The sequence below is a fragment of the Acanthochromis polyacanthus genome, chromosome 23, assembly GCF_021347895.1.
Source record: "Acanthochromis polyacanthus isolate Apoly-LR-REF ecotype Palm Island chromosome 23, KAUST_Apoly_ChrSc, whole genome shotgun sequence".
Classification (NCBI taxonomy): Eukaryota; Metazoa; Chordata; class Actinopteri; family Pomacentridae; genus Acanthochromis; species Acanthochromis polyacanthus.
The window spans coordinates 19,831,131-19,843,488 of record NC_067135.1 but is presented as its reverse complement, the minus strand read 5'-3'; the positions used below and the strand labels follow the sequence as shown (position 1 = coordinate 19,843,488).

The 12,358-nt window shown below is 42.5% G+C and overlaps 2 protein-coding genes across 7 annotated transcripts in view; one reads left to right on the top strand and one right to left on the bottom strand.

Moving 5' to 3' along the window:
• The window catches only part of mtmr1a (myotubularin related protein 1a), a 32,981-nt gene that overhangs the window by 7,795 nt on the left and 12,828 nt on the right, over window positions 1-12,358 (bottom strand). For all 6 annotated transcript variants that reach the window (XM_051943603.1, XM_022211552.2, XM_051943604.1 and 3 more), the window contains 5 exons: window positions 11,446-11,529; window positions 2,570-2,719; window positions 747-935; window positions 416-601; window positions 72-230 (listed from right to left, as the gene is read on the bottom strand). In XM_051943603.1, coding sequence (XP_051799563.1) covers window positions 72-230; window positions 416-601; window positions 747-935; window positions 2,570-2,719; window positions 11,446-11,529 — 768 coding nt within the window. The remainder of the gene's footprint in view (window positions 1-71; window positions 231-415; window positions 602-746; window positions 936-2,569; window positions 2,720-11,445; window positions 11,530-12,358) is intronic.
• Window positions 4,410-8,034, top strand: LOC127532276 (uncharacterized). The gene is made up of 2 exons (XM_051943611.1): window positions 4,410-5,848; window positions 7,273-8,034. Exons 1-2 carry the CDS (start codon window positions 5,398-5,400, stop codon window positions 8,025-8,027), a joined length of 1,206 nt encoding a protein of 401 aa, XP_051799571.1. The 5' UTR covers window positions 4,410-5,397; the 3' UTR covers window positions 8,028-8,034.

Sequence of the window (12,358 nt, the reverse complement as noted above, 5' to 3'; positions counted from 1 at the left end):
TTAAATGACATTCTCATGGTGCACATGCAAAGACTACAGGGTGTAGCTGGTGTTGTGATGTAGTGTGTGACCTGGAAGCCTCTGAGGGTGCGGTAGTAGCTGTCCAGCATCAGCATGGCCAGAGAAGTGAGCTGAGCAGTTCTGTCCCAGCCATCACTGCAGTGAACCACCACCGACGTCTTCCCAGACTCCAGCTTATCTGCTATCTTTGCTGCTCCTGCTAATAACAGCTGAACAAAACAGGAATACATGAGAGTGTGTTACAAGATACTTTAAGTACATCCTTTGCAGGTAAAGATTTATTAAAAAACTGAAGAATCTTGCTTTAGGGTCACAAACAACTAGTTTCTAGCAGGCTACACAGAGTATTTTGGTATATTTAATGATTCTTTATGACATGTCTTTATGTATTTACCCGTATATACTCCAACCAGTGTGTCTGGTCAATCGCAGAGTGCCAATGGGCTTCATCTATGGTTGGATAAACTACATCCTTCATCTTCCTTAGAGACTCCCTCATCACATGGATGTTTGGGATTTCCAGGAAGTTCAGTTCTACGTTGGAGTAGAAGCTTTCACTTTCATACCCTCCATCCTTTGCCTGGATGTCATGGGTGCAGCAGAGGTGGACAAGGCCAGAGTGGATGGATTGAAAAGATAAAGAGAGTACATTTCAGGTAAGGGTGATGACAGAGGGACTGAACAAGAGCAAATTATCAGTGAGGAGAAAAATCTCTGTCTTGCACCTTGTTGGTAATGGCCACGCTGCTCTGCCGGGCATCAAATATGGTGAGCTTGTGGGACTGAGCATTGGCATCCATGATGATTTGGAGGAAATGTTCGTCTTCTTTACAGCGCCGGTCTGAAGGTCCAACCAATGGCTGGCTGCAGCGCACAATGGTGGCCTGAGACTCTGGATGGATCCAGGACAAGACCTTGCAGGAAAAGCAGGAGCAGCTCAGAACCACTGCTTAAACCAGTGAGCAAAATGCCATGAATTTGAATCTTAACTGCGGATTAAAGTACTCAGTAGATCAGCAAATGCGGATCAGTCTGCTGCTACTTTACAAACAGTGCATTTGTTGGGGAAATAACTGCATGTTAAAAAGAAACAAACATGCAACTGTATATTTGTGAGCTGTTGTGATTGATTCATGTGTTCAGCGAAGAACCAGTGTGTCTAAGACAGAGAGCTACAGACATTTTAATCTTTTTAGGAAAACGTGTTGATAATAAGAAAAATAAAAACTGTCGGATGAGTGATCCTGTGAGGATATATATGATGTATTTTGGTGGGAAAAAGTAAAACAGCTGGTAAATAGACTGTGTTTGTCACTAAAAACGTCATTTCAAGCAAATCAAAGCCTCTTATTTCAGATTGTTATAAGGCAACTTGTCTTGAATTGTCTGTCATCAAAATAATCTATTTTTCTGTACTAGTTGACATGAAATAAGTCTGACACTTCAATAAAGTTTTGTGCATCTTTAATTTTTGACAATTTTTTGCATTTAAGAAGCTACACAGGCTTAAATTCATCCTTTCTTCTTGTAATGTTTTGTAATAATATCCAGTAATTTTGACTGAAGTTTGCAAGTTTAACTAGTTAGTGGAATATTTATCATTTCTAGTAGCATGCTGTCTCGTACGAAGCAAACGCGAGGCCAAGTTGGACCATTCTGTTTTTAGTTTTTTGTGTTCCTGTTTTAAAATTCACAAATCTGAATTCAAATGTTTGGACTGAGACACAGTTCCTCTATCGAAACAACACCAGGCCAAAAATAGAGGTGAGTAGCATGGTTCATTTCACAGAAAAGAAGGCACATTATTTTACAAACATGACTAACTATAGCATTAGATACTGCTGTAGTTTCTTTTTTTGGATTACTATTCACCTGTAACAGTGATTTAAAAATCAAATAGCATTGATTTTACCCAAGATTTACAACAGGTTTAAACCATTCAGTTTATTTGCCAGGAACAACGATGAGGAGCATGAGGACCTCAACACTTTAACCCTCCTGTCATCCTTCGGGTCAAATTGACCTGTTTCAAAGTTTTAAAAATCTGGGGAAACAAATATATTTTCACAGTGAAAACTTCCACATTTTCAAAAAGTTTTTAGGAAATTTTTGAACATTTTTTGGTGGAAAAAACAAATAAACAAATGTTTAAGAACATTCAGAAAAAATCAACCAAAATCCAGTGAATTCCGCTGTCAAATTTGGGGACTTTTTATTTTTTAAAAAATAAAACTTTTGAGGGAAACTTTTCAGGAATTTTCTTCCTGAAGATTTTGCAAATTTTTATACATTTGGGTATTTTTTTCTGAATTTTTGGACTTTTTTCAGACAAGGCAACAACATTTTTTGGTAAGGACAACACGAGGGGATAAACAATAGAGCTCTGTGTCGCTTCTGGTACAATCCTATCTGACAGCATCAAAACTGTTGACAAAAGAATCTACCAGAGTCAAAGAGATTATTTTGTCAGTTGCTGTTTTAAAGGTCAAGAGCGAATAACGAAATTCAATATTAAAACCTCAGGTGTCTCTCCTCAGAGTGTACTGACCGGTATGCGGTGCTTGGCTCTAAACAACGCCACTCGCTTGATGTCGTCATCTGTGATGTTAGTGGGGATGACCAGGATGGAGGGATAGGTGTCACATAGTTCGTAGGTGCTGTTGATCTTACTGATGGTCCAGCTTTCATTAGGTAGACCCTGAAAAAACATCCAACCACATGGAAGAAACCATTAGTAGACCATAGAAAAACTATGAGCCCAAAAAATATAATATTAGTATTTGCTACTTATGAAAACCATGGAGATTTCCAATGTTCAAGCTACTGTGTTAACGGCTTTTATTTATCTTTATCGCAGTAGCAACAGGCTTTTAAGTGTTTGCCTGCTATCTTGATAAAATGATAACAATTTGCAATATAGAAAAATAACTCAACAACAACAGTCATATCATTGGTTCTGTTTAGATTTCTGCTATGCTACTGTCACTTCTTAAACATACATATCTCATAAAACACCTTTTGTTTTTCAGGTCACAATCCCTGCTTTTCTCGGTAAAGGCCCTGCCACACTATAGCGTATAGAGCCAGCGTATGAGGAACGTATGGACTTTTTGGGAATACGCTGACATACGCTGAAACACACTAGGGGTACGCTGGAATACGTTTCTAGTACGCCGGTGTACGCCGGTGTATGCTGACGGCCCAAAAAATTTTTGAACATCCACATGTAAGGGGTGACACCAGGGGGTGTCGCTGTGGCCCCACAGGTAGAACCCTGATAAATAGGAAGTGGGTAGCCCAGCCCCTCGTGTGGTGCTAGTTTCTGTGGGGAGCCAGGCTGTTTGCTGGACCCACGCTGTGTTGGTCGCGTTTGAAGCGTTGGGTGAGTGGTAGGAGAATATTACGCCATTTTGGAAGTGTGAAAGAGTGATAGTGGTGTGCAGGTCTTAATTGTGTTTTGTGATAGGACCAAATGCGGTTTTAAGCCAAGTGATGGTGAGGACCCGTGGTGGTGATTGAAGCTGTGTGTGAGGCGTTCATGACATGCAGGTACAGTGGGTTTTTTAGAATTTTTATCAACAAAATAAAGTTTTTTAAAAAGTTAGTTGTACATTCTGGTAATTTTATTGTTGTTGTTTTACAGCACTGTCCATTGTCACCTGCTGTCCTTGTTAGTGTTTTTTTGCTCCTTGTTAGTGTTTTTTTGCTTTTGTTAGTCCGTCCCCTAGGGAGGTTAAATTGTATATTCAGCCTCTGTGTTTGTGTGTACGGACGGACTGACTTTGTTAATTTTAAATGTTTTTTGTTTGTCTTGGTCACTTCCCCTAACCCTGCGCGGCCAAGTTAACCCTGTAAGACCCGATCGTGTGAGGTGTTGAGTGTACATTGCAGTGAATTGCTGTGCTTTTTGTAAATCGTCACATTTTGAGTGGTTTGCAGTGGTTTTCTTTTGCGGATTTGTTCCGCCTGATTATACACGTTTGCTGTGTCTTCGGGTCCCTTAAAGTTATCTCTGGTACAAGTAGTTATAGAAAAAGTTTGACCAGCCCCTTTTCTATGTATAATAAATAAAGAAATATATGCTACAGATTCCGCGTGTTTATGTGCATTGGTTTGGTAGCATTTGGCGTCACGAACAGGATAACTTGGGAAGTGACCAGTTAAGTTTTGTTTAGTACAAGGACAGCAGGGGCAGTGGGAGGAGGCACGCTCCCAGGAGACTGCGCTGACCTGAAGACAGGCAAGCTATGTCGCAGCGTATCAAAGAACTTGAGACTGAGTTAGCAGCACTGAAGACTGCTAATCAAACTGTTAACATGGACACTGGAGGGCCGTCTTCCTCAACGGGGGCGGTAGGAGGGGGGTTATTCAAACACCAGCCCCTGTTATATATGTCCAGCAGGACAGGAAGCTGCCATCATTCTCTGGGACGGTGGACAATGACTCATGGACTTTGGATGAGTGGATAGAAAAAATAAAATATTTTGCACAAGCCCGGGGGGCAACTGAAAAGGAGCGAGCGCAGTTAGTTTATGATCATCTAGAGGGAGCTGCTCGTACAGAGGTGAAATTCTTGCCTATGGAACAGAGGGAGTGTATGGACTCAATATTTAAAGTTTTGAAAGAAGTGTATGGTTGTAAATATTCACATGTGGCATTACAACGTACATTTTTTAATCGCAGACAATTGGACGGTGAATCGTTGATTGATTTTTCGCATTCACTGATGGATTTAATGGACATGATTGTTAAGTCGGATGCCCAGGCTGCCTCTTTTGCCGCCTCAAAAGATTTGAGGGACCAATTCTGTGATGGGGTACGGGATCAGGCTTTAAAAATCAGGCTCCGGGATTTAGTTTGTGCCAATCCAACTTGGACCATTCGGGAGGTTCGTGCTGAAGCCACTCGATGGATGGCACAGTGTGGTGGGCAGTTTAAGTCTAAAAACAGTGAATGCAACTTAGCCTCTAACGAAACTGTTGCTTCATGTGAAAGTGTTTCGGGCTCCTTACAATATAATGAGTTAATGTCACTTTTAAAAGCGCAACAGACCCAACTTGATTTAGTTGTTAAAGCACTTGCCTCCCAAAGCGCACCTCCAGCGAGAACCCGATTTACGAGACCCAGACAAACAACTGATGGGAAACCTATCTGTTTTAGGTGTGATCAAGCGGGTCATATTGCACGGAACTGTCCTGTGAAAGATGGACCTAAAGAGGGCACGCAGAGTCAGCTTACGGAAAACTAGAGCCTGCCAGCGTTCAGAGCCAAACGCTGGTGGGGGGGGCATTGGGCTCTAGTAATACGGATTCTGAATTCAATGTAAATCATTTGATTGGAGAATGTTTAGATGCTGAGATTGATTTTGCGGGGGTCATGGTTCCCTGTTTATTGGACAGTGGTTCCATGGTGACCACAATAACTGAGAGCTACTTTAATGATCATTTCTCCCACTGGTCTGATATGCAATTGAAAGATTGTAACTGGTTGGGTTTAAAAGCTGCTAATGGTTTGAACATACCATATCTGGGCTATATAGAACTGGACTTACACATTTTGGGGGTGTGTCTCCCGTGTCGTGGTGTTTTGATTGTTAAAGATCCCACTGACAGTCATATGAGGCAAAAGAAGTTAGCTGTACCGGGTGTGCTTGGTATGAATGTGTTTAATCCCTTGTACTATGAACTGCTGAGGATTCATGGCCCTGACCTTTGGGAGGCAGCAGTGTTCAGATCTGCCCCAACCGGCTTGAGGAAGGTTCTGCGCTGCTGTCAGGTGATGGAGGCCATGACCAGCTCCCCAGATCCTCATCCAGTAAGAGTGCAGGGTAAGAAGCCTTTATTATCCCAGCAGGCACCTTGAAGTATGTCCCAGTAACTTGTCCACATGTTCCGCTTAACCAACCTATAGATCTAGTGGTGGAACCATTAGGGCCTGAATACAATGAACTACCAGAGGGGCTGTTGGTTTCGCCTTCATTGGTAAAGGCAGAACGGGGGAAAGCATTTGTGCCCGTTACTAATGTAGGTACTACAGATGTTTGGTTGTCTCCACGTAGAATAATTGCTACTGTTCAAACAGCAGATGTGGTTTTTGGGGAGCAGGCGCAGATAGAGATTTCTGTAGACTCAGAGAGTTGTACAGCTTTTATTAAGAGTCATGAGGCAACTGTAGGTGAAGCAGAATTTAACCTACCAGAGTTTGAAAACTTAGGGGAGGAGGAGAGACATCGAGCGAGGGCGCTGTTAAATAAATATAGTGCAGTGTTTGCCAAAAATGATCTAGATGTAGGTTGCACAAACTTGATTAAGCATGAAATCCCATTGTTAGATGAGGCTCCAGTGCGACAGCCGTATCGAAGAATTCCACCCTCCCAATATGAACTTGCACGTAACCATATACAACAGCTGTTAAAAAGTAACATAATCAGAGAAAGCAGTAGCCCATATTCTTCACCAATAGTTTTGGTGTTAAAGAAAGATGGTTCTCTTCGTATGTGTGTTGATTATCGGATGCTTAATGCAAAAACGAGAAAAGATGCGTTCCCTCTGCCCAGAATAGAGGAGTCTCTTGATGCATTGGCTGGTGCGCAGTGGTTCTCAACACTAGATTTGGCCAGTGGTTATAGTCAGGTGGAAATGGCTGAAAAGGATAAGGCAAAAACAGCATTTTGTACACCCTTCGGTTTATTTGAATTCAACCGTATGCCTTTCGGGTTATGTAATGCGCCTGGCACCTTTCAGCGACTCATGGAGCGCCTATTTGGGGACTGCCGTTATCAATCGGTTCTCCTATATTTGGATGATGTAATTGTTTTTTCTTCTACGGTCCAGCAACATCTTGACCGATTGGAGCAAGTTTTTTCTCGTTTAGAAACTCAAGGGTTAAAAGTTAAACTGGCTAAATGTAATTTCTTTCAAAAGTCTGTTAAGTACTTGGGCCACGTTGTGTCTGCAGAGGGTGTATCCACAGATCCTGATAAGGTGGCAGTGGTGAGAGATTGGAAACAGCCTGAAAACTTGGCAGAGTTGAGATCATTTTTAGGTTTTGCCTCATATTATAGACGGTTTATTGCTGGGTTTTCAAGTATGGCTGGCCCTTTGAATAAACTGGTTGCAAAACTTCTCCCTGCGGGTAGGAAAGGTAAAACTCCAAGGAAGCCATTAGCAGAAGTCTGGGATCTTGCATGTGAACAAAGTTTTTTTGCACTCAAAACTGCCTTGATAACCACCCCTGTTCTGGCCTATGCAGATTTTTGCTATCCTTTTGTCCTGGAGGTGGACGCAAGTCATGAAGGGCTGGGCGCAGTATTATCCCAGGAGCAGGGGGGTAAGTTGAGACCCATCGCGTTTGCCAGTCGAAGTCTGAAACCTACAGAACGTAATATGAATAATTACAGTTCTATGAAGCTCGAGTTGGTTGCCCTTAAGTGGGCAGTAACTGAGAAGTTTAGAGAATATTTACTTGGAAATAAATGTACAGTGTATACAGATAACAATCCTCTAAGTCATTTAGCAACTGCAAAATTAGGTGCCACTGAGCAGAGGTGGGCCTCAGAATTGGCATCTTTTGACTTAACTCTAAAATATCGCCCGGGTTCCCAGAACTCCAATGCAGATGCCTTGTCCCGACTTCACCCAATTATTGAGAATGGGTCTTTAGAGGAGGGCGAGGGAGTGTCAGGGGTTCTGGCAGAAATAAGTGCGCTCCCGGGGTTGGAGCCAGGTGATTTGTGTACCATGCAACGGCAAGATCCAGTAATTGGCAGTATTTTGAAATACTGGGAACAGAGGCGGATGCCTAATAGTACAGAAAGACAGGAACTAAGTAAGGGCTCGAGAGAACTAGTCCGTCAGTGGGGCCGCCTCAGAATGAAAGATTCCGTCCTCTATCGTTGTGTTTATAGTCCCGATGGGGGGGGGAGTTTCAGCAACTGGTGCTGCCCCAGTGTTTACAGGAGCGCGTCCTTCGCTTACTACACGATGAACATGGGCATCAGGGGGTAGAGCGAACTTTACAACTGGTTCGCGCTAGGTGTTATTGGCCTAACATGCACAGTGATGTGGAGAAGTGGTGTAGAGTCTGTGAGAGATGTGTGCTCTCTAAAGCATTAGTACCTAAAACAAAAACTTATATGGGTACAATTAGAGCGTCCCGGCCTCACGAGATATTGGCCATAGACTTTACCATGTTAGAACCTTCTACAGATGGGAAGGAAAACGTGTTAGTGATGACTGATGTTTTTTCCAAGTACACACAGACGGTGGCCACTAAGGATCAGAAGGCAAGCACAGTGGCAGATGTTCTGGTCAAACATTGGTTTCAATTGTTGGGCCCGCCGAGTCGTATCCATTCTGATCAGGGCAGAAATTTTGAAAGTAGTCTCGTGCAACAGTTGTGTAAAATTTATAACATCAGTAAAAGTCGTACTACGCCCTATCATCCGTCCGGAAACGGTCAGTGTGAGCGTTTTAACCGGACACTGCATGATCTGTTGAGAGTCCTTCCACCCGAACAGAAGCGTAGATGGCCTAAGCATTTATCACAGGTAACATATGCTTACAACACCACTGTGCATCAATCAACAGGCAAAACCCCTTATTTTTTAATGTTTGGAAGGGAGCCAAGGTTGCCTGTAGACATGTTGATTGGGAATGAAGAGGCTGAGCAGGATCTTCCTTTGGAGGAGTGGGTGGAGGAACACCAGAAGTCCCTCAATGTAGCTTATGAGACTGTACAGAGGAAGTTGGAGAGTAGTCGAGCACAGAGACAATTGAAAGAGCAGGATCGACAGATGGCTGACGATTTTGAAGAGGGTGATTTGGTTTACACAAGAAATCACTCAGTCAGGGGAAGGAATAAAATTCAAGACTTTTGGGATTCAACCCCCTATCAGGTAGTCTGTCCCCCACCCCCAAGAGGCGTTGTTTACTCTGTAGTTCCTGTAGGGCAAGAGGGCCCCCTCCGCCAAGTGCATAGGACAGAGTTGAGGAGTGTCCCAGAACGTAGGGCAGAGGATAATAACGTTCAAGGGATACCGACTGAGCTATTAGAGGCAGATCTGTCCAAACCAGAGGATGAATTAGGGTTGGACAGTGACGCTATGGTTTCTACTGTGAATGAGGATCAAGGGTTGTCTGACATTCAGCATCTCCCTGGCCGAGATCCCACTAAGGAAACTGGCACCACCTTAGTTTCTGAGCCTCGGAGGTCAGTTAGAAAAACAGCAGGACAACATTCGAATTTACATAGACTGCCACAGTCCGCATGTGTTAATAAAGCGGCAGTATAATTTTTATGACTTTTGTTTTAAAGTCGTCGGGTCGACGATTCTCCTTGTTGGGGAGGGATGTAAGGGGTGACACCAGGGGGTGTCGCTGTGGCCCCACAGGTAGAACCCTGATAAATAGGAAGTGGGTAGCCCAGCCCCTCGTGTGGTGCTAGTTTCTGTGGGGAGCCAGGCTGTTTGCTGGACCCACGCTGTGTTGGTCGCGTTTGAAGCGTTGGGTGAGTGGTAGGAGAATATTACGCCATTTTGGAAGTGTGAAAGAGTGATAGTGGTGTGCAGGTCTTAATTGTGTTTTGTGATAGGACCAAATGCGGTTTTAAGCCAAGTGATGGTGAGGACCCGTGGTGGTGATTGAAGCTGTGTGTGAGGCGTTCATGACATGCAGGTACAGTGGGTTTTTTAGAATTTTTATCAACAAAATAAAGTTTTTTAAAAAGTTAGTTGTACATTCTGGTAATTTTATTGTTGTTGTTTTACAGCACTGTCCATTGTCACCTGCTGTCCTTGTTAGTGTTTTTTTGCTCCTTGTTAGTGTTTTTTGCTTTTGTTAGTCCGTCCCCTAGGGAGGTTAAATTGTATATTCAGCCTCTGTGTTTGTGTGTACGGACGGACTGACTTTGTTAATTTTAAATGTTTTTTGTTTGTCTTGGTCACTTCCCCTAACCCTGCGCGGCCAAGTTAACCCTGTAAGACCCGATCGTGTGAGGTGTTGAGTGTACATTGCAGTGAATTGCTGTGCTTTTTGTAAATCGTCACATTTTGAGTGGTTTGCAGTGGTTTTCTTTTGCGGATTTGTTCCGCCTGATTATACACGTTTGCTGTGTCTTCGGGTCCCTTAAAGTTATCTCTGGTACAAGTAGTTATAGAAAAGTTTGACCAGCCCCTTTTCTATGTATAATAAATAAAGAAATATATGCTACAGATTCCGCGTGTTTATGTGCATTGGTTTGGTAGCACACAAAAATTTTCAGCGTATGCCGACGTATGAATTTTACGCTCCTCATACGCTGAACACGCTGGAGGTACGCTAGAGGTACGCTGAAGGTACGTTACTCATACGTCGAGTACGCTTCTCATACGTTGAAATTGAGTGGGTCAGGAAACCTAGCGTTCGAGGAGCGTATCATGAATGTGTGTCTGATGTGTGTCTAACGAATGGCTAACGTTATGATGGTAGTTCTAACGACAGTCTAACGTACTCAACTTATGCCTAACGTGTTCTGAGCGTACAGCCAACTTATCCCATGCGTATTACATGCGTATTTCCAGCGTATGGGGGTATATAAAGTCTGACATTTCCAAATCTGTATCAGTTTGTACCAGCAGTTCAGAGATGGAGGTTGCTGTGCTGCAACATCACCAAGATTTGTTACAGTTGGCAGTTGAGTATGCTAGACACAGAAGAAGAAGGCATAGAATGAGACGTGCAATCTGGGTGAAACCTTGGATTGGAAGGCGGCGTCAATTTGGCCTTTATGACCAGCTTATGGTTGAATTGAGAAATGAAGATCAGAGAGCCTTCAGGAACTTCCTACGCATGCCTCCAGAAATTTATGATGAACTGCTGGACAGGGTTGGTCCTAACATCACCAGCTGTGTACGCTCCTCATACGTTAGGCTGATGTTCTGCATACGTTTCTCATACGTCGGTATACGTCCAACTCAAATACACATTACATCACATACGCTCACATACGCTGACATACGCTACACATACGCTACTCATATGCTGACGGTACGCTAGGCTCACGTTACTCTAACGGTCATTAACCGAAAATCGACCTCATACACTGAAAAGTTGTGCGTATAAACAATTTTTCGAAATATTCGATACGCTAGAGTGTGACAGGGCCCTAAGCTTTAAATGCGAAACATTTGCCAGAAGTAGGAGTTGAACTCACTGTGTCTTGACAGCAATTTTAAAACGTAATGGAAGCTCATTTTTAAAGGTATGCAGTAAAAATGTGTACAACAATGCAAATATCATAATGGCAAAACAAAACGCATGATGGCAAAATGCCATAACGTTTATACCAACAACACACTGCCACACTAGATCAGAATACCCTCCCAGCTTTGTCGCACTTCATGTGTGTTGTGAGGTTTACACATCTAGTTAACTGTTGCATAGTTACCTGACGTCTGTACTCGGCTGCTGCATCAAACACCTTCCAGCCATCCACAGGAAACTGCTCCTTGTACAGGAAGGCAAACAGCGGCTGGCAGTGGATGTCATAGGACACATGTTAGCATTCAGTCTCTGCAGAATGATGGCTGCTTCAGCATTTACATGCAGCTACAGTTAACTTTATGGACATTTTTTTTCTAAACACAACAGTAGTTTGGTGACACTGCCACATAGGGTTCACTTTATAGACAGGCCTGAAATAAAAAACAGTGGGGAGAATTCACTGTAATACGTTATTCCATTCTGAATGTCTGTAGTCCTATAGTTGTATTATGGTATTAGGAAGGTATTAAAAATGACAGGTTTCATTCTTCGATTATATTTTGTGTGGAATCCTCAGATAGCGAGTCTAAAAACCAGTGAGAATGATCCATTTTCTGGAATAGAGAATGAATCTTTTGCCTTTTTTCTTAATTGTTTTTTAGCTGGATGATTCTTAGAATAGTTTTATAGTTTTTTCAGAGTTTTTGTCTGTTTGGTTGGAACATGAATGTGTGGCGCTTGCTTGAGAAAAGTTTGCAACTGTGAAGAACTGTTTATAATGAATAGGTAAGTGTGAATAGACACCTTATTACCTTACAATCAAACAATCTGCTTTATTATCAAAAACTACATGATCATTTATTAAGTAACTGATTAATTGCTTACCATATAATCGAATCACAATCTCCCAGAACCAATAATCAAATTTTTTTTGGACCAAAGGTTTATAAAAAAATGTATGTAAAACTTTCCACACACTGCCAAAATAATAAATTGAATACAGTATACGTGTATATTCTTATATTGTACTGTATTCAATCTGGTCACACCATTATACTCAGTGACTACTTTGAAACACAACATAGACATCTATTCAA

What these genes read in the sequence shown, in the direction of transcription:
- LOC127532276 (XM_051943611.1), top strand. Translation starts at nt 5,398, where the DNA reads ATGGTTCCCTGTTTATTGGACAGTGGTTCCATGGTGACCACAATAACT. An exon ending in TCATCCAGTAAGAGTGCAGG is followed by an intron (nt 5,849 to 7,272) that starts GTAAGAAGCCTT and finishes TGGCCTATGCAG; the next exon opens with ATTTTTGCTATCCTTTTGTC.